The sequence below is a fragment of the Rhodamnia argentea genome, chromosome 6 (genome assembly GCF_020921035.1).
Source record: "Rhodamnia argentea isolate NSW1041297 chromosome 6, ASM2092103v1, whole genome shotgun sequence".
Classification (NCBI taxonomy): Eukaryota; Viridiplantae; Streptophyta; class Magnoliopsida; order Myrtales; family Myrtaceae; genus Rhodamnia; species Rhodamnia argentea.
Genome location: NC_063155.1, coordinates 15,990,026 through 16,012,831, shown reverse-complemented (window position 1 = coordinate 16,012,831; position 22,806 = coordinate 15,990,026). Strand labels below are relative to the sequence as shown.

Genomic DNA, 22,806 nt, shown 5'->3' with positions numbered 1-22,806 from the left:
TACTTTTTTCAGAGACAACCGCATTCTCCAAGAAAGCAAGAATGCATTAAAAAATAAAAGAAAATCCAAAAAAGCAGAATGGAAAAAAGCTTGAGACATAATGAAATGGTTGCAATGACTCTAATTCTCATTAAAAATATTGCATGTGGTTGACTGAGAGAGCGACATCTTTTATCATACAACATCCCCTACAAATTAATCCAGTGAACGGCTTGAAGCTGCTTCATCTCTTCTAGGATCAGTGGGCGATCGTGAATTTTGAACACGATAGAAAATGGTTGAACGAGCTTATAGCGCTTGAGAAATCATGCCCTTTTACGGCCCGAGTAGACACACAAGCAACTATAGTCTTGAAGATGGTCAGAAGTCTATCCTCGATGCCCGGTGTGTGCGTGGGCGGTGGTAGGTGTGAATCTGCTGCGGAACAACATCGAGAGAAACACAATCGAAGCACAAATAGCAAAGGATGAAAGTAAAATCCAAAAACTCATGAGATATAATGCATACAATCAAAGCACAGGTACCCTTGTCCCAATTTGAAAGTCAAAACTCAACAAATCTCAGCATTGACTTCAAATGTCCAAAAGAGCGTTATGCCAAATAAACACAAAACCTCTCATCCTCGCCACCAAGAGTGATCACACAAGGCCACCCGCCAAACGGCGGAATCGATACTCATAAGCCTACATGAGCTTACCCCGTGTAGGAAATAAGGGATGAAATGCGACCAACTCCGCCTAGGTAACTCAATGGTCAAATTGTCAACCAAGTCCATGCTTGAACTTTTACGTGCCTTGATTTCCACTTTTGTGAGTGAACTTCCTGTGGAGGATGGGTTGGCGGGTCCTCAAGAAGTTGTTGACGTGTGAGTGCGATAACCTCGGATCCGATGGCGGGGATGGTACGGATGCCCAAATTTGATATGTGAACGGGGATTCTCATTCATTTGCATCCGCATTTGTTTTGTTTGAGGTATATTAAGTCGGTTTGAGTTTTGTGTGGACTTATTAAATTTCGTTTGTTTGAAGAGATTTTGTCAGATGATGAGATTGGCTACTTCTCGATTCACAAAGTTATGTAACACTTGGATTTTTCAATGTTGGTTTTCATTTGAGATTTATTTAGAGGGCGGGATCAAACCTTGGTAGTCAACTGTGGTTTCCTATTTCGAATTCACGAAAAGCTCCGAGCTCTCTCATAGACTCTGTTTATACCGAAGGTGAAATTAATGAACCCTAAGGTTCAGGGAATGATCGACAGAGAAGGCAAACATCATTCAAAGAAGGATTTTTCTTTGACCTATCTCTATTAGGCAGCTTTTCAAAATAACAAGCCAGCTAATACAGTTGTTTGGCATGTTTGAAGCAAACAAAACTAGCTTATGCCAGGGCACTTTACCAGCCGAAGACTGAATTTTACTCCAGTAACTAGAGGTGTCAAAATGGGTTAATGACCCATTTTTTTAACTCATTTTTGATTAAATGGGTCAAATATGGGTTAGCTTATTGTTAATAAATGGGTTGTTACGGGTTTGAACCTTAAAGCTCAATTAAATGTGGATCTTAAATGGGTCAGTACTTTTACGTAAGCTTATCTGCATATCCTCGTCCCCTTCGCTGCTTCCTCTTTCTCCAGTCTTCATTCAATTCGTCCTCCTTTTTCCACAGCCGCCGCCGCCGTCTTCTCCCCCCGGCCACAGCCACCGGTGCCCATCTCAGTCCTCTTCTACCTCGGCTCACGCCTCAGCATATCGTTGATTTGATTCTGTAAGCCCTTCCTTCCTCAACATCGTAGCTCTCGTATCGACCACCGAATCGACCATTTGTGACACACATTCCCCCTCCTTCCCTCCTCATTTCTCTCCCGTGGCTTCCTCTCCCGAGATCTAACGCTCTCTCACCCACTCTCCGTTCGCCCACTTCTCTTGCCCTTGATCTGGCTTCTCGTCTCCCCAATGAGTGGCAAATGGAGGAAACTCGAGCTCTCCCTCGCCTTCGACAGCGCCTGGATCGGGGGAGCTCTCCCGGACGAGCTTGAGTTATATCGGTGGGTTTGGGTTGGGTTAGGGATGCTCAGCCAGGATCGAACGAGCTCGGGGCCCGTCGGGATCTGGCCTCGAGCTCGCCAGCCGAGATCGGGCCAGCTCAGGCTTGCGTGGATCGGCTGCGCTCGAGGCTTGTCGAGACGCGGCCGATTGTCAGGCTTCCCGCCTTCGTCGAAGGCCTATATATCTGCGGGGAGGAGGAAAAAAGAAAAAAAATAAAAGAGAAAATAAAATAAAAATTAATTTAATAAAAAAACATTCACAAAAATTGTATTAAATGATTTGATTAAATATCATTTTTTTAATCAAATTATAAGAAATTAGTATTGTACGATTAGGCTAAATATATAAATATTTAAGAAATACGAGTTGGGTATAGGTCGGATGTCGGTCGGGTCGGGTATGAGTCACTGAATTTACATTAAATAAATATGAGTCAAAACGAGTTAAATGGATTAATATGAATCGGATCATATTCGATCCGATTCACTCATTTAACACTTCTATCAAGAAATATTACTAGAAACTCTTCGAGTAGAAAAAGGCACCCAAACGATTCAGCCGAATTGCTTGAGATTTGGCTGAATTCCACGACCTAGCAGCAGGCCAGTATCATAGGATGCTCTTCACAATCACAATCACATTCCTAAACCAGTGCCATGCCCCCTTCCCAGTCACATCGGATACCTTCAAACTGAGGGATAACCCAGCATCATAGACTATCCTTCGAGGAAACACATCCGACAAAAGTCTCCATAGGAAGCCAAGGATCCAGCCATAAGCAATTGTGTTACCACCAACGACACCATACTTAATCAAGGGCTTAAATTCAGTTCTCAGCTTAAGGAGCTTCCTCCATCTAGAGGAAGAGGTAGCAATTAACTTCTACTCTGAAAGATTATAAAATTCAGGTGAAATCTTCCCCATTTCCTTGTCTCCTTCTTACTCTTAATTCCAGATCCAACGAATGCACCCTGTGCCTACATCTGAACGATAGAACGCAAATTCAAATCGAACTCAATTGAAGGAGCAACTCAACGACCTGGCTCTAACTCCGCGACACAGGCAGATCTCGCTGTCATGCAAAACCGAGCTAACCGATAACATCCAAAGCACGAACGACGCCCTACGGAAACGCTCGAGAACCGAACTTGGGCAAAAGCACAGAAAATCGACCAAATCGACCTCGGAGATGTCGACAGAAATCAAACTCAGCGACGAACAAGAACAAGAGACGACTCGACTCACCTGGCTGGGATCCATGGCGAACGATGAGAGGGTGAAAGAGAAGGATCAGCGGCTGATTTCTCCGGTCAAACGGCAATCTTCATGAACAAATCTGACGCTCCTGAAGGAGAGAGAGAATTGATTTTGAGTGTGAAATGTTAAAGAGGTTTTCACGAGGTCTTTCTGTTGCCCGTATCTTAGCTCTAAACGATTAAATCTCACAAACAATAATTCTTCACTTTCGCGATTGTACCCCCAATCTTTTGTCAAATTCCGTTCAAGTCCCAAATTCATCTTTTTTTGGTCTTTTCCATCCCTTCTTGTTCTACATTGCTCTCGGAAATTCATGGGGTCTTTACGCTTACGTCCTCCACAGCCACATTCACGACATATACATAGGTTTTACCCCCGGGGTTCTGCGACGGTGAGTTTTCTTCGCAATAAACCGCATACCTCAAATCAAATGCATTTTTAATCTAAAGATATTAATTTGTGCTGTCGAAAGTATTATCGTGCCTTTGATCCTATATAGTTGTGAAATAACGATAACTCTCGATCGTCAACCACAAATTCATAAGATATCTATATACCCATTTATTCAAGGTATTATGCCAATATGTATTTTGCGTAGATTATTTCTTATATCAACAATGAGGAAGATTCCCTTTTACCCCTAAAGAGCTCCTTGGTTCGTCGACCAAAAAAATAAAAATCGAAAGCGGAATAATTATACTAACGATAATACCACCTTGGTTTTTTTTTTCTTTTGGTCAGAATAAAAAACACAGATTTTGTAGGACTTAAAAGATTTTGTGAAAAGGCTCCTCTGGACTCAAGCCGGTTCCCGATCGGGCGACAAGTGTCGGATCCGAAAAATCCAAGTTTTACATATCACTTTCGGAATCGAGAAGTAGCAAGACAAACATCAATCTCATCATCCGATGAGATCTCTTCCAAACAAACCAGATTTAACAAATCGACACGGGACTCGAAACCAGCTTAACATACCTTAAGGGGATGCATTAGATCCCCACCCTCCATCCTTGTTTATAGGGGGGGAGGGAAATAGAAGAAAAAAAATGGAGGGTGGGGATTGGGGTATGTCACCTGCCTTTATGGCAGGTGATCCAAACGCCTTAAGAGTTAAGATGAAATACACACGTATGCAAATGAACGAGAATACTACTCGTTCACGTATCAAATCTAGGCATCGGTAAAATTCCCGCCGTCGAATCCGAGGTTACTGATCACACTTGCTATCGCGTTCACGGCCACCGCGTTCGTCACCCTCCCCAGGAAGTTCCGCCAGGGGTGTTGCTGGGGCGGCGGTGGAGTGGCTGCGGGCACGTATCCTGCCTGGGGAACATGAAAATAGGCGGGAGTGGCGTTCCCCCTCTGAGGGCGCTCTGCAGCTGGAGTAGCCGTGACTGTCTCCTCCTCCAGCTCCGGGGGCGCCTCAACGGGGAACTGCTCGGAGAACTTGTAGGAAAATTGGAGAACGGCCACGATCCCCGGGGTGGAGGACCGCACTTCACAGCTCCGCACCGGGGGATTCATGTCGCCGGCGCGGCCATCCAGAGGCACATCCACCTCGCCGACCACGTAAGTAGTCTTGCGGCCAAAGAAGGACCCCTTCTTGAAGCAGAAGAAGGGGTTCCAGAAGGGCTCCTCCTTCTCGATCTTGAACTTGAGGTTGGTGCAGCGAGGCGCGGCCTCTCTCACGGGGAGTTTGAAGGTGTGGTCCTTCCAGGTGTTAGCGGTGCTGCCTTTCTTGTGGACGGGGGTGCGCTGCTTGTTGTCGCTTTCGTCGCCGGAGAGGGAGGCGGCGAGGCGGACATTGCAGGCCTTGAGGTTCGTGGCTGAGATCATGGTTATGTCGACGGATGCCATCGCCTCTGTGCTTGAGGATGGTTCTTGGGAATGTGAAGGAGTTTTGAGAGAGATGGGAGTGTTTGTGTATAGGCAGCAGAGAACAAGAAATGAGAGAGCTAGAGTGCGTGAGGACTGAGTTCGTGTTCTGCCCCTTTTATAAGGAAAATTTGGCCGACGAAATTTTCCTCGCCCTCTCTCCATCGCTTTCGCTTTATTTATCCTCTCCTCTCCTCGCCTCTCCATCGCTTTCGCTTTATTTATCCTCTCCTCTCCTCGCCTCTCCATCGCTTTATTTCGTCGGCGAAATTTTCCTCGCCTCTCCATCGCTTTCGTTCGTCTCTCCATCGAAAGGCGAAATTTTCCTTATAAAAGGGCTGGTACGATATAAATTCATATGTTTTTTTTATCAATATATCCCATTTTTTTTGCCTTTTTGTCGTTTTGTGGAGGTGGGTTTGGTTTGGTTTCCCACTATAAATTATACTTACACAATCTTTTCTGATCAACTCAAAACAAGCCAAGCAATTGTGAAACTTTCTCAAACGCAAACTCTCAATTCCACTCACAGAAAATCACAAATCTTTCTACCGTAGAAATGGCTCCGATCATCGCCTCCGATGTCGCCGCCAATGGCTTCGTGAAACCGAAATGGGATCGCCTGTGTTTATAGATTTTTTACCCTCTGTTTTCTTATGTAATTTGGAAATACTCGAAATCTCGACGACTCTTTTGTAAATTATGTTTATGAAGGAACATGTATTATTTACTCACGTTCCGCATATATGATTCACGCGTTCGTATCATTTTATGGGTTGTCCCATCATCTCGAAATCGGTTTTTAAAATCAAATTGAAAATAGAGTTATTTAGATGATAGTTCAACGTTCACAGGAAAATTATCAAAATAATCGCATATCTATTGAATTAGTACATCTTAAATATTTCAATTTTGACAATTCAGTCATAAACCTTTTACATATTATCCAATTCAATCCTATTGATTAAAAAAGTCTAACGTGAGATATCTAGTCGGTGCTAACCATCGATCGGAGCTAACGTGATTGTCAGAAAATGTTAAAAATAGTGTCGTTCATTACCGAAAAAACATTTAAAAAAAAAACTCCAATAGAAAATGTTGTCATTCTCCCCTTCGGCACCGATTTCGATCAATATGGCGAACCCTAAAATCATGATGAACCTGAATTTCTTTCAGTTATTCTCCCGAATTCGAGCACTCCTTTCCATTTCCCTTGAGCCGAGTTCTTCTTCCGTCACCCGCAACCGCCCGACCCGAGAAAAAGAGTTGCGTACCGGCGTTGACAACTATCGGGCCTTGGCTTCCAGAAACTGACACAAAGGTTGGTCCATTTTCAGATTCTTTAGGCCTTATTAAGAACGGGCTCGACTGCAAAAGATTGGGCCCATTCTCATAAGTTTCGGGCCTATGCTTTAGTCCCGTTCGGTATGTGCGGCCGAGTGTCGCGTCCCAATGGCCTGTGAGACTCGTGCGCTGGCAAAGCCCCAGTCAAAGTCAAAGATGCTGACAACGAAAAAGGCCAATGAGGACTCGTCAACCCCCCCTCCTCCTCCTCCTCCTTTCCCTTTTCCTCAGCGACTAAGCAAAGGAATTCTCGATTTCGAAATTGCGGCGGTTCGCCCGGTGATAACTCTCAAATATGCAAAGAATCTCCCGATCAATAGATTCGATTTTCCCCGATCCCTTCCCGACTTCCGACAACCCCTAAATTCATCCGCAGGCATAGGTTCGATCACGCCACCGATAGGATAACTACGGCTCTATTCCCGCTGGCACCATTGCGGTCCGACAAGAACGGATCTTGTAAAATGCGGAGTCATTGTGATCAAATCAAACGTTTTTTATGATAATATCTGCGCGGATCACCAATGTGGTCGCATCTTCCTACTCTTCTTGTCGGATGGTCGCATCACCAATATGATAATATCCGCGCGGACAAATGTATTTTGCATAGATTATTTCTTATATCAACAATTTGAGTGCTTAAACCCATATCAACATGAGTACCGAGGAGGCCGAAGAAGTCGCTATCTCTCAGCAAGGCTCCAGCCATCCTCATTTCTATCAAGTTGTGGTGTGGCGAGCGAGTCGTTTCCACGCGCGAACGCGCCCCCGTCCATCCCAATTTCTTGTCTCGTCAACTGTCGCTGTGTTCGCGAAGAGAAGACTACCCATTTCCCCACCCTTGAAGAAATTCACTAAAGACCATCCGTCGAGAAGGATGGTCTTTAGTGAATTTCCCCGGTCGTCCCGAGAAAGGCGAGAATGGTCTTTTCGCTCTTCATACCGAGTGGCGAGTGCCTTCATTCAGTATAAATACCCTCCGGCCAAGAGTTCAATCTCCATCGCAATCTTTTTAGGATAATTCGTTCAATTCAAGGATAGCTATAATGTCTTGAAGTTCTTTACAACGTGGTTATAAAGTTTGCTTAACTTTTTACACAATTTCATAATATTCCTCACCAATAATTCGAGATTTGAGCATAATTAACGATGAATTTAAAGGATCTACTTCTGGATAGATACCTTTAGATTTAGCTATCGGAACGCATTGATTCGTGCCAATATACCTCTCAAGGGCACTGTCTTGAGTCACCATATTCCAATATGTTGGATTGTTCGTGCCGATGTACCCATCAAAAGAATTTCTTCCATGTGCATTATTTTTAATTTTTTTTTCAATTTCCGACTACAAGCTAACTACGGCACGTAGTTGCATGGGACATGCAAATTTTTCTGCAACAAGCTCTAATGCCGACTATGGCGGAGCAGAGAATATACCCCCTTCCGCCTGCAGTCCCCTCAAAGTTCCAACCTCCACCCAAGAGAGAATCTTTGGGAAACATAATCATGGTAGTTAGCGGCACGTAGTTGCATGGGACATGCAAATTTTTCTGCAACAAGCTCTAATGCCGACTATGGCGGAGTAGAGAATATACCCCCTTCCGCCTGCAGTCCCCTCAAAGTTCCAACCTCCACCCAAGAGAGAATCTTTGGGAAACATAATCATGGACCTGTAGTAAGTTTCTTAGCACTTAAGATGTGACTGAAATTGAATCTACGGTGTTGCTTGTGTACCACGAGGCCAGCGTCCCCGTGTCTATATAAACACCTTAGTGAGGATTCACTGGCTATCATATTTTCATTCCATTCAACACCGTTCGGATCTTTCCCCTCTTCAACATATTTTCTCACATCACATCTCCTGAAACTGCAGAGATCATGGCGTCCAACCCTCTGGTGATAACCATTTTGTCGGTCGAGAACCTCGGGGCCCACGATGTCCGCCTTGTCGTCTCTCTCCGGCGACGAGAAGCAGTGCACCCCCGTGCACAAGAAAGGCAGCACCACCAACCCCTGGTCGGGCCACAGCTTCGAATTCACCGGGGAAAAGGCCGCACTTCACGACACCCGCCTCGAGTTCAAGATCGAGAAGGAGGAGCCCTTCTTGAAGCACACCTTCTTCTGCTGCATGAAGGGGCCCTTCTTTGGCTGCAAGACTACTTACGTGGTCGGCGAGGTGGACGTGCTTCTGGATGGCTGCGCCGGCGAGATGAATCCCAAGGTGCGGAGCTGCGAAGTGTGGTCCTCCTCCCTGAAGACCGTGGCCGTTCTCAAATTTTCCTACAAGTTCGGCGAGCCGACAGTCACGGCTACTCAAGCTGCAGCGACGCCGTCTGAACCATACGTGCCGCCCATGCACCCCCGTCTGGTTCCACATCTGCAGAACGCCGCGCCCAATTTTCCAGCGGCGGACCCGTACCCACCACCCATACCCGCACTGCACCATCAGATGGCATATGTGCCTGCAGCCCCGCCGCCGCCGCCACGGCACCCCGGCTGGAACTTGCTGGGGAGGGTGGGGATCGCGGCTGCCGTGAACGCGATAACAAGTGCATTCGATAACCTCGGATTCGATGGCGGGGATTTCACCAATGCCTGGTTTTGATATGTGAACGAGTGTTCTTATTCCCTCATAAATGAGTTTATTTGCATACACGTATTTGTTTTGTCTTGTCTTAAGGCATGTTAAGTTGGTTTGAGTTCCATGTCGATTTGTTAGATTTGGATTGTTTGAAGAGATTTTGTCGGATCTTTTATTGTGCTTAAATTATGATGAGTTTGATGCTGTCTTGCTACTTCTCGATTCACAAAGTTATCTATAACTTGGATTTTCTAATGTTGGTTTTCACTTGGGATTGTTCTGAGAGCGGGATTAAACCTTGGTCGTCTACAGTGGTTTCCTATTCCGAATTCACGACAAACTCCGAGCTCTCTCATAGACTCTGTTTATCCTCCGGGTGAAATTGTTCCGACATGGTTTGCGCAAATTAAGGCAACATAAGTTCACCGCACCGAAAACCCGAAAAGATGGGTTGGTTTATGGTGAGCTAAGCCATAGATGAATTTTCCATTTCTAACTTTGACATGGGCACTTGGCTTTCACTACGATGGCCGTGCCCTGATTAAGACTAGGTGCGAAACAGGTTTGGAAGTATCACTAGAGTTCCTGTCTTCTCCCTACCAGCGAATCGGGATGCCGGAAAATTCAGGTTTTACTTTTTCCGGAACAAAAGGCACATCTATATTTGCTTGGGCATGAACGAAATGGAATCCTCGGTACTCATGCTGATATGGGTTTAAGCACTCAAATTCTGTCCCCTGTCAAAAATCCCCTGCATTCAAATTGAAAAGAAGCTTGAGACATAATGAAATGGTTGCAATTTGTATAAATACACGGGTGGAGCACCAACCATGGTTAACTAACCAACCAACGCTGGTTTAATTATTTTCTCTTATCGGGAAACAAAACACACGCGTTACCAAAATAATAAAAAATAAAGCATACTCCCGGTGCACGTGGAAATTCGGAAACCGAAAAAAAATAAATAATAATACACACGGAAGAAATTATTTTGACTGGTAGATCGACACGAACGGGCCTAAACAATACAACAGGATTGGAATATGGTGATGACTCAAGACGGTGCCCTTGAGAGGTACATCGACACGAATCAATGCTTTCTGATATTAAGAGGATTTAGCTGCTAAAGATATTTATCCAGTAGTAGAACCTTTAGATTCAACGTCAACTATGCTCAAATCTCGAATAATTAGTGAGGAATATTATGAAATTGTGCAAAAAGTAAGCAAACTTTACAACGACGTTGTAAAGAACTTCAAGGCATTATAGCTATCCTTGAATTGAACGAATTATCCGAAAAAGATTGCGATGGAGATTGAACTCTTGGCCGGAGTGTATTTATACTGAATGAACGCACTCGGTATGCCCCCTACAACCCGGGCATTAATTACTTTTTTCAGAGACAACCGCATTCTCCAAAACAGCAAGAATGCATTAAAAAATAAAAGAAAATCCAAAAAGGCAGAATGGAAAAAAGCTTGAGACATAATGAAATAGTTGCAATGACGCTAATTCTCATTAAAGATATTGCATGTGGTTGACTGAGAGAGCGACATCTTTTATCGGACAACATCCCCCGCAAATTAATCCAATGGAATGCTTGAAGTCGCTTCATCTTTTCTAGGATCAGTGGCTAATCGTGAATTTTGAACACCATGGAAAATGGTTGAACGAGCCGATAGAGCCCGAGAAATCATGCCCTTTTATGGCCTAAGTAGACACACAAGCAACTGCAGTCTTGAAGATGGTCAGAAGTTCATCCTCGATGCCCGGCGTGTGCGTGGGCTTTGGCGAGGCGTGAACTGCTGCGGAACAACATCGAAAGATACACAATCGAAGCACAAATAGCCAACTAGATATCATTTGCTCCGGAGTGTCGCATTGAAGAAAAATGATCATTTAAATGTGATTGACATTGACAATCCTAAAAAAGAAGAAAGTCGCGGTAGAATATATTCTCCAGCTTTAAAAGATCGTGCGATGGACACATTCCGAGGAAAAATGACATCATAAGTGCCGTAACTTTTATACGACGCTCACTTTTTTCTCAACCACTTTAGTATCATAACTTATGTCCAATGCTCACTTGAGTGCAGTAACCTTTTTTTTCCTAATCACTTAAGTGCTACATAACTTCTCAATCGATCGCTTGAGCATCATGCCATAACATTTAAAAAACATTTACCACAAGTGCTATATTACATAAGATTCCCAACACTTAAGTTTACGTTTTTAAAAAAATTTAACACTTAAATGATCGATTGAAAGTTATAGCATTCAAGTGAACTTTTTTTTTTTTTTATAGAATTTATGGCACTTCAATGGTCGAAAAAAAATATAACACTTAATTGAGCGTCGTACTAAAATTATGATACTTATAGTATCCTTATCCCTACCGTCATAACTTCTGTAAATTCCATTCCTTACACGGGGTTTTCTTTTTCCTTCTTTTTTAAAGTCCTCTCCATATACAAAGGCTAGTTGAATTCTCGGGATTGGATTAAACAAAACATTGATCTTTAAGTGATCTCGGGGTATTGCATGACCATCTATCCAGTTAGTAAACCTCGCGGTGAATCCGACCAAAAAAAAGAAAAGGAAAAACCTCGCGGCGAAGTTTCTCTCTTATAAAAAAGAAAAAGAAAAAGGAAAGATGCGATTCACTGAACCGGATTGATCGGGTGGACGGGCGCGATGCTTCCGCTGCACTTGGATATTTCGCCGAGGCAATTGGAGAGGAACCTAACCATTCCTGACTTGCAATTTGTCCGCCTCAAAATACATGCGAGACCGACGAATCCTACTAAAATCGTCGACCTTGACCTGGGATTATTCCCAAGTCAATGCATAGTGGCACTCTCTTCGATTGTTGATTATGACCCCACAAAAGCACTCGTCAGCGGCAATCGCAGCGACATTCTCCCTCTTCTTACAAAGCCACAACCTGGAGCTGCAGCTCATCACATCAGCCACCATCGGACGGTAACCACTTATATCCCTCAGCTGAGCTGATATTCTCTTTGGATCAAGAATCGCAGGCGTACATTTAAAAAAAAAAAATAATAATAATAATAATTTCATTAATTTTAAATAATTTATATTTAAATATTTTCGTGAATATTTATGTCACGGATTTGTTTGAATTGGAAAGCTATTACAAGAGTCACAGTTTGAATCATTCTGTCCGTCTCATAAAGGAGTTCTACTAGCCATTGGATCTATCTATGTCATGTGTCATTTTGACTTGTGGAGTGAAAGGAAGTTGTCACTTTAAAAGATTTGGGATCAGAACTAATCCGTCCTGTTTATTTTAGTAAAGTAGAAGAAGACCATGCTTGGGCTGCTCAATTAACAAAACCAATGACACTAAAGATTTGAGATCATTTATTCCTCACTAATTATTCGAGATTTGAGCCCACTACGACCATGAATCACTCTGCATATCCAGTCCACTCATGCATTGCTCTAACCCCTTCTTCTTCTTAGCCAAGACTTTGCTCCGGAGTGTCGCATTGAAGAAAAATGATCATTTAAGTGCAATATCAAGCAAAAATGAGAGAAGAATGATCAACACAGAAGCTAGCATAAATAGCCAATTCCCGCAGGAATAGTTGCACATCCATCTCGTGATTAACAAAGGCTTAATAACTGTTTACAGAGCTGAAATCTGAGATAAGAGCGATCAGCGCAGAAGATGAGTGAAGAGCAGTTTTTGCATATTCTAGCACTTGAACTGATGCTAGACAAAGCTGGAATCGGCGATGCAGAAACAATGAGCTGATTCCACATGATCCAACTTTTGAACTATTCAAAATCCTTCTCGCGATGACTAAACTGGAGCTGAAATCCGACAGAAGAGGGAGATCAATGCAAAAGACGAGCCAATTCCACGCATAGCCAACTTGAAGTCCAAAGATGGGGAGAGGGGAGGTTTTCTTCAGCCATACACTATTCGAAGTCAAAAGGAGGGGGGGAGGGGGTTTATTCAACCCAATCATAACTTTAGTGCGTAAGGCATTCACTTAAAGAAGAAAACAAAAGATTAGTATCACTTCTGCAAGCACCTATTCTTGAAGCCAGCCGAAAGTATTCTATCGAGAGTATGGCCAACGAGGACCAGCAGCAAAACCAAAAGCATCGCCTCGATATCCAGATTGCAGTCCCCTGTTAGGATCAAGGTACTCGTTTCTATGAATCAGGGGTGCCTCGGGCCTCACATTGTTCATTCTCATTGGATTCAGTTCATCCAAACGGGGAGCATATCGTTGCATCGCAGACACATCTCCTCGCTGGGACGATACAGACATGGAACCCATGAGTCCAAAGCCATACCCAGGATCATGGCCCGCCACGTAATTTCTTGTAGACACATTTGGATCTTGCTGACCATAAAGACGGACCTGCGAACACATCTCCAGGTCCCTCCAATATCTCTCTTCAGGTTCAGAGACATTAGGTCTGTAGTTAGCAGTGTACCTCATATGAGCCGCCGGTCCCTCCAGCGACGAAAGCAACAACAAGCAGTGCACCCCCGTCCACAAGAAAGGCAGCACCGCTAACACCTGGGAGGGCCACACCTCATAGGATGCTCTTCACAATCACAATCACATTTCTAAACCAGTGCCATGCCCCCTTCCCAGTCACATCGGATCCCTTCAAACTGAGGGATAACCCAGCATCATAGACTATCCTTGGAGGAAACACATCCAACATAAGTCTCCATAGGAAGCCAAGGATCCAGCCATAAGCAATTGTGTTACCACCAACGACAACATACTTAATCAAGGGCTTAAATTCAGTTCTCAGCTTAAGGAGCTTCCTCCATCTAGAGGAAGAGGTAGCAATTAACTTCTACTCTGAAAGATTATAAAATTCAGGTGAAATCTTCCCCATTTCCTTGTCTCCTTCTTACTTTTAATTCCAGATCCAACGAATGCACCCTGTGCCTACATCTGAACGATATAACGCAAATTCAAATCGAACTCAATTGAAGGAGCAACTCAATGACCTGGCTCTAACTCCGCGACACAGGCAGATCTCGCTGTCATGCAAAACCGAGCCAACCGATAACATCCAAAGCACGAACGACGCCCTACGGAAACGCTCGAGAACCGAACTTGGGCAAAAGCACAGAAAATCGACCAAATCGACCCCGGAGATGTCGACAGAAATCAAACTCAGAGACGAACAAGAACAAGAGACGACTCGACTCACCTGGCTGGGATCCATGGCGAACGATGAGAGGGTGAAAGAGAAGGATCAGCGGCTGATTTCTCCGGTCAAACGGCAATCTTCATGAACAAATCTGACGCTCCTGAAGGAGAGAGAGAATTGATTTTGAGGGTGAAATGTTAAAGAGGTTTTCACGAGGTCTTTCTGTTGCTCGTATCTTAGCTCTAAACGACAAAATCTCACAAACAATAATTCTTCACTTTCGCGATTGTACCCCCAATCTTTTGTGAAATTCCGTTCAAGTCCCAAATTCATCTTTTTTTGGTCTTTTCTATCCCTTCTTCCTCTCGAAAATTCATTGGGTCTTTACGCTTACGTCCTCCACAGCCACATTCACGACGTATACATAGGTTTTACCCCCATGTTCCTGCCACGGTGAATTTTCTTCGCAATAAACTCCATACCTCAAATCAAATGCATTTTTAATCTAAAGATATTAATTTGTGCTGAACTTTTACCATCGAAAGCATCATCATGCCTTTAATCCTATATAGTTGTGAAACAACGATAACTCTCGATCGTCCACCACAAATTCATAAAATATCTATATATCCATTTATTCAAGATATTATGCCAATATGTATTTTGCGTAGATTATTTCTTATATTAACAATGAGGAAAATTCCATTTTACTCCTAAAGAGCTCCTTGGTTTGTCGACCCAAAAAAAAAAATCTAAAGCAGAATAATTATACTAACGATAATACCACCTTGGTTTTTTTTTTTTTTTGGTCAGAATAAAAAACACAGATTTTGTAGGACTTAAAGATTTTGTGAAAAGGCTCCTCCGGACCCAAGCCAGTAGCCGATCGGGCGACATGTGTCGGATCCGAAAAATCCAAGTTTTACATGTCACTTTTGGAATCGAGAAGTAGCAAGACAAACATCAGTCTCATCATCCGATGAGATCTCTTCCAAACAAACCAAATTTAACAAATCGACACAGGACTCGAAACCAGCTTAATGTATCTTAAGACGAAACAAACATGATGAGATCGCTTCCAAACAAACCAGATTTAACAAATCGACACAGGACTCAAAACCAGCTTAATGTATCTTAAGACGAAACAAACACGCATGCAAATGAACGAGAATACTACGCGCCGCCGAATACGAGGTTACTGAACACACTTGCTATCACGTTCCCGGCCGCCGCGGTCCCCGCCCTTTCCAGGAAGTTTGGACCGGGCCTTTCCAGGAAGTTTGGACCGGGGTGATGCTGGGACAGCGGCGGAGTGGCGTTCCCCGTCTGATGGCGCTCTGCAGCTTCAGTAGTCGTGACTGTCACCTCCTCCAGCTCCAGGGGCGCCTCGATGAGGAACCGCTCACCGAACTCGTAGGAAAATTCGAGAACGGCCATGGCCTTCCCCTTGGTCTCCTTCGGGAAGGAGGACCTCACTTCGAGGCTCAGCACCTTGGGATTCATGTCACTGGCGCAGCCATCCGGAAGCAGATCCTTGACGGGCACATCCACCTTGCCGACCACGTAAGTAGTCTTGAAGCAGAAGAAGGTGTTCAAGAAGGGCTCCTTCTTCTCGATCTTGAACTCGAGACGGGTGCCGAGAAGCGCGGCCTTTTCCCCGGTGAATTCGAAGGTGTGGCCCAACCAGGGGTTGGTGGTGCTGCCTTTCTTGTGGACGGAGGCGTGCTGCTTGTTGTCGCTTTCGTCCCCGGATAGGGAGGCGGTGAGGCCGACATTGCTGGCCTCGAGGCCATTGACCGGCTTAATCGTAATGGTTATCACCAGACGCCTGGACGCCATGATCTCTGCGCTTCAGGATGGTTTTGAGAGAGAGACAGAGACAGAGACAGAGAGGGAGTCTGTAAAGGAGAAACGAGAAATTTGGTCTCTGAGGGACTGAGAGGGGGTTGTCTCTATATATAAGAGAGAGGGAGCGAGCGAGCCACATCATCCCCCACTGAAACTCTCAGATACTCCCATCCGACATCCGCTTCGGATGTCGGATGGGAGAATCATTTGAGAGTTTCAGTGGGGTGAGACTTTCAGTGGGGGGATGTCGGATGGGAGTATCATCTGAGAGTTTCAGTGGGGGATGATGTGGCTACTCTTCAGAGTCAGAGAACTCTCAGACCATAAAAAAAAAACGAATTTTTTTTTTATAAAAAAGCGGGCGAGAGAAGACTTGCAATAATTAAGGGAAAAAAAAGGGGCTGCAAAATTGAGGGCCCCATTCTGTAGCTCTCTCTTCTGCCAACACACAAAAATTAAACCCTCACCGAACCTTCTAATTTCTATGTTTCTATATATTTGTTTAAAATTAAACCCCGTGGTTTCATTGTTGATATAAGAAATAATCTACACAAAATACATATCGGCATAATATCTTGAATAAATGGGTATATAGATATCTTATGAATTCGGAGTTGACAATCGAGAGTTATTGTTGTTTCACGGCTATATAGGATCAAGGGCGTGATGATGCTCTCGATGATAAAAGATTAGCACAAATGAATATCTTTGGACTAAAAGTGCATTTGATTTGAGGTATGGAGTTTATTGCGAAGAAAATTCACCGATGGGTATGTCGTGAATGTGGCAGTGGAGGACGTAAAAGTAAGACCCAATGAATTTCCAAGAGCAATGTAGAACAAAGGTGTACTTTTGGGGGGCAAAAGTGCTATTTTAATATTTTGCAATTATTCCCATCTCCGAACTTACAGAACAGTACTAAAAGCATAGGCCAGAAACTTATGAGAATGGGCCCAATCTTTTGCAATCGAGCCCGTTCTTGACCAAGGCCCAAAGAATCGAAAAATGGCCCAACCTTTGTGCCGGTTACTGGAAGCCAAGGCCCGATAGTTGTCAAACGCCGGAACGCAACTCTTTTTCTCGGATCGGGCGGGTGCGGGCGACGGAAGAAGAACTCGGCTTGAGGGAAATGGAAAGGAGTGCTCGAATTTGGGAGAAAAACTGAAAGAAATTTAGGTTCTTCATGATTTTAGGGTTCTCGATATTGATCTAATCCAAATCGGAGCCGAAAGGGAGAATGACTACATTTCCTATTGGAGGTTTTTTTTTTTTTTTTTTTTTTGGTGGTAATGAAAGACACTACTTTTAACATTTTCCGGTAAACACGCCGGCTCCAACCATGCCACTTAGGATGGTCGGCGCTAATTAGATATTCCATGTCAGACTTTTCCAATCAATAGGATTGAATTGGAAAATATGCAAAATGTTTAGGATTGAATTGTCATAATTGAAATATTTAAGATGTCTCAATTCAATAGAAATGTGATTATTTTGATAATTTTCTTGTGAACGTTGAACTATCATCTAGATAATTCTATTTTTGATTTGATTTTAAAAACCAATTTTGAGATGATGTGACAACCCATAAAATGATATGAATGCGTGAATTACATATGCGGAATGTGAATAAATAATACGTGTTACTTCATAAACATAATTTACAAAAGAGTAGTCGAAATTTCGAGTATTTCTAAATTACATAAGAAAACATAGGGTAAATGATGTATAGACATAGGTCTCCATTATATTAATATCAATAATTTACTTTACTTAAAGAGAAATTCCACTACCACGTATACAATACAAGTATAATATACATGTTAATTTGAAATTCCGTTTAACTTAACGAACAGAGCAACCAATTCCAATCGTGTCTGTCTCTATAATTGCTCTACACACTTAAAACCACAACCCTAATTCCAAACAGCAAGGCTGCAGACAGGATGGTTATGAAGCGGAAAGCTCCGGCCTCCGCCAACGCCGCAAGGAACCGATCCCATTTCGTTTGCTTCGCCGCTTCATCTTTGGCCACGATATTCTTATAGTCCAAAGACTCGTCATCATAGATATCCCACCACTTCTTCACCAGCATCTTGATATCTTCCCTTTCCATGTTCTCGTCCTTGCCCGTGTACCTCCACGGCTTCGACCCCGCGGCACAATAGTGAACGACCTTCACCTTGTCCAGCTCGATGTTCTCGGGGTGATGCCACAACAACGCGAGCACGAGGTTGTACACATTAGGAATCGGTTTGTAGATGTCCTTGAAGTACATGTTCAAGAAGTTGTTCAAGAAGTCTTGTTCAGCAAATGGAGTCGGAGGTGTGATCTTGAGGGTTTCCAGCAAATCTTGGTAAGTGTGGAGGTTCGGCCGCTAAACGAACATGCCGGCGTTGAAGTAGAGAGATGGTTTCGGACCAACGTGGTCGAGCCATTGGACCTCATCGGGGCACCGTTGGCAATACTCGATTTTGTACCGAGGGGTGTGGCTCCATGTCTTTTCACAGAAGCGATCCATGACGGCATAGAAGAAACTGTTCGGGAGGTCGAAGAGGCGATCAATGTTGTCCGAATCGAAGCCATTACCTTCACCAGATATTGTTGTTCAATGTGTTTCGGATCCGGGAACCCGGAAGAGAATGGATAATGAGACAGGCTCACGGATACTGAGCCTAGCTTTTGTCTGTTATTCACCTAAATTGTGATGTGGGGCTATAAATGACGGGGGCAAATAGGAGCAAATTATCTTTTATTGCAATCTCGAATTTGATCTTTATAAATCAAATTCAGTTTGGCATTATGAGCAAATAGAAGCACGCAACTCTGATGCCCGAACACCGGCTCCAAAAAAATCATCCCTTCAATTGGGGTCCAATAGGCATGCAAATACAGTTCCTTAGTATTGCTTGTTTTCCGAAATCATCTAATTGAATGGTTAATATCATCAATCTTTCACGAGCGCATCTTGTGGAAAATGAATACGTTTCCATATCTTTTAGTGAATGGTAAGAAAAATACATAATGACACCGAGGAGAACATCAATAATTGCGGGTCCGTCCTACCATGCTGCGATAAAAATGCGATAACTAAAGAAGTTACGAATTCGATAGGACCGACACAAGTGGTATCTACCTTATTTGTGCTGACATACCACAAATGAAGACATTTCTTAAAAAAAAATAAAAAATAAAGTGCACATATAAATCAAAATTCAATTGATTCTAAATAGGAATCGGCTCCTGCATTTCTCGTCTATCGTATAAATTCAACGTTAAAAACGTGTTAAATATAGTATTTGTGAATCTTACGTTAGCCACTAAGTTAGCGTCTTCCTTAGAAGAAGTAGATCAAAGGGATGCTAATAAGCCAGAAAACAGAGATTTCTCATTGCGCCGTAATGGACAATAATACTAAGAAATCGGTCAGCTACAGACACCAAGGACTATGATACTGCCCATCGGGATCTCTGTAAGGTGTTAATGCAGAAAATGAAGCTATATCATCAATTATTTGATCTGGTCCATCAATGTTTGCCGAATTCATTAGGATCACATGCCAAAAGGTATGACCCTACTAATGACACCAATATATCAGAGAAAGAAACTTTAATACTTACAGCAGTTCCCTGTAATAAGCATGGATAGACCAAAGAGCCCAACTTAGTTCCGTAGAAATTTAAATATTGGTGACAATTCGCATATGTCATATAGATAATGGAAGAGAGAGAGAGAGAAACAAGAACCTGGAAGAGAGAATGGCGAGGACTTGCATGGGAGAGACGATCTCGACAGTGAGGACCTTCTCGAGGAACTTCCAGGCGATTGGGACGTGGTTGTCCCAGCATATGTGGGACACGAGGAGGTGAGCGAGGCCGACAGAGGGGAGGGAGACGCCGACGGAGCGTGAGGCTGGAGTTGAGCCGAATAGCCCAGCGGACCGGGTCGCTGTTCTTCTCCTGCGCCGACAGCGTCATCTCCAGCTGCGCGTCCTGCAGCTCCTCCTGTTGGGGCTGCGCCGACACAGTGGCGATCGATTCCCCCTCCTTCCTTGCTGTTTTCTTTAGGCGAGGGAACTGCGCGGAGGAGGCAGGAGAGAGAAACCATGAGAGAGAAAATGGGAGAAGACTCGGAAGATATATTTATTTATTTGGTCTCGTGTTTCTATGATGGTTCGACTGGCCATCAATGGAGATCAATATTTTCTTTTAGTTTGTTGACTTTTTGTCAAAGATTTAGCTCCCATTTCCGTAGTTCTTAGCTTCAGTAGGAAAATTGAATAAACCTGAACAATTGCTTACTTCAGTTTAAGCAAGTTGTCCTGTGGAAATTTGAAAATATCAATTGAATATCTGTTGTACGCACATGCACGCGCAATTTCATGTGTAGATATACGAATGAATATTTCAAATGCCTCGATTTTTAAGGTCAAAATACATGGGCGACAACATTTTAATTAGGTAAAAGGTCAGAAAAAATCGATCCAAATCAATGGTGGACAATTATACATGAACAAATTGATTGTGTTTGGCATAACGGAATGAAATTCATATAAATGTTTGAAACACGAAATTTTTCGCACTTAATGATACGAAAAATCTTATCAAAACTGGCTAGGGCGAGGTCGGCCGTGCCTAGGAGCGAGATGTCGATGCCGACCTCGTCGGCCCCCGTCTCTAGCCAGTTGCCGATCCGAGGGAGAACGAACCAAGAAGGAAGCAAAAGAGGTAGAACACTTTAGGAGAAGAGTAAGGTTTTATTTTTCCAATTGCCGCAAAATTGGACTTTAAGAACGCGGTAAACTGCTGTTGAGACTATTAATGAAGGTGTAGTCAGGGATGATTGCGGCGCACGCTAATGTGGCATATTCAATGGCCTCTGTATCTTGATTTATTTATTTTTTTGTTAATTGCACTATGGTCCAAAGAATGAATGTGGGTACCCCCTCACATGATCAAGTTGAATTGTGGGAATTAATGGGGGACGGTATTTCCATGAAATTTCTCGTTCTCTGCCTTACACACACAGACACGCGCACACACGTACCCGTACCCGTACCCCGTACCCGTACCCGCACCCGCACCGGCCATCAACGCCCCGCCCTCGGACAGCATATCAGCACAACGCAGCGCCCAATTATCTTGGGGTGTACCCGTACCCGTACCCGTACCCGTGCCGGCCATCAACACCCCACCCTCGGATTGCATATCACCACAACGCAGCGCCCAATTATCCGGCGGCGTACCCGCACCCGTATCGGCCATCGGCTCCCCGTCCTCAGACAACATATCACCACAACGCAGCGCCCAATTATCCGGCAGCGTACCCGTACCCACCATGCATACCCGCACCGCACCATCAGACGGCACATGTGCCGAATGCTAGTCCCACCTATTTTTATGGGCCGCCGCCACTGCACCCCTACCGGAACTTCCCGAAGGGGGTGGCGAGGGAGGTCCTCGTGAACTGGATGACGAGTGTGCTCAATAACCTCGGATCCGATGAAGGGGATGGTACGGATGTAGATCTGATATGTGAACGAGTATTCTCGTTCATTTGCATACTTATTTGTTTTGTCTTAGGTTGTTGACACCCGAATTTTTAATCGCTTTTCTTTAGTTTTATTTTCCAAAATTCATTAAAAATTCATAAAAAATTAAAAAATTATAAAATCAACATTGGAAGCCTTGGCCAAGCTTAAGGAACCAATTTGGAACAAAAAATATTTTTTCATATTTTTCGCATTTTTTTTATATTTTCGAAAATAGGAAAATACTTGAAAATCCATAAAAAATACTTTTCGAGGTCACAAAAATACACAAAAATATCCAATATTTTTATTTTAATTCCATTTTCATATTGATCTCAAGAAAAATTGAAAATTAAGTTCAATTTTAGGTGTTTCTTCACTATGCCTAGAGTTGAATTTGCATAAAAAATACCAATTGAGTCTTTTTATTTGCAATTTTTGCACATTTGGAGTCTAGACATTCAATTGTGGTCCCTTTGAACTTCAATTTGATCAATTGCACCCCCAATTGCACGAATTGCACAAATTAGGCAAAATCCCCAAATTATTTGCAATTAAGTCCCTCAACTTGCCAATTTTTGAAATTAATCTCAATTGAGGGACTTTCGTGGCAAAATTGGACTGGTCCCTTATGTTTTCACATATGCTGAATCGATTGGTGTGGGTCTCGTGGTCCAATTTGATCAATTACACATCCAATTGAACTTTCCCCAATTTGGGCAAATTGAAAGTTTTGGGGTTTTCGTATAAATTGATGGGAAATTTTGGGTAAAAACACATTTCTAGATAATATCTAGGCCCCCGAGTCCAATTTTGAGGTTTAATTGCAGAAATTCCCAGTCAATTTGGATTAATTTTGAAATTTTGCAAAAAATTACATGTCTCGAACCGATTCGGGCCGGTCGATCACGGGTCGGACCGGTCGAACCGGTCCCGAAAGATTGCCGTCTTCCTCGGAATATCTGCGCACATGAACAATACTTGGGTGAATTTTAATGAGCAAATTGATGGGGCAATCGGCGACAATTAGATCAATTGACCCGGGCGTTTTATTGTTCAGGTAATTACCCGTCGATTGAGCTCGACCTCGGAGCCAATGGTCGCCGGAGGAGCTCCGGCGAGCCACTCAAAGTTCCGGCCATACGAAAAAGTCAACATTCTGCAAACTCGGTT

At 43.5% G+C, this 22,806-nt stretch overlaps 1 protein-coding gene and 1 pseudogene across 1 annotated transcript; both read right to left on the bottom strand.

Annotated features, from left to right (window-relative positions):
* Positions 1–4,474: 4,474 nt before the first annotated feature.
* Positions 4,475–5,161, bottom strand: LOC125315501. The gene has a single exon (XM_048280663.1). It carries the CDS (start codon positions 5,159–5,161, stop codon positions 4,475–4,477), a length of 687 nt encoding a protein of 228 aa, XP_048136620.1.
* A 12,802-nt stretch (positions 5,162–17,963) lies between these two features.
* Positions 17,964–22,806, bottom strand: part of LOC115733367 — a 52,096-nt pseudogene continuing 47,253 nt past the window's right edge.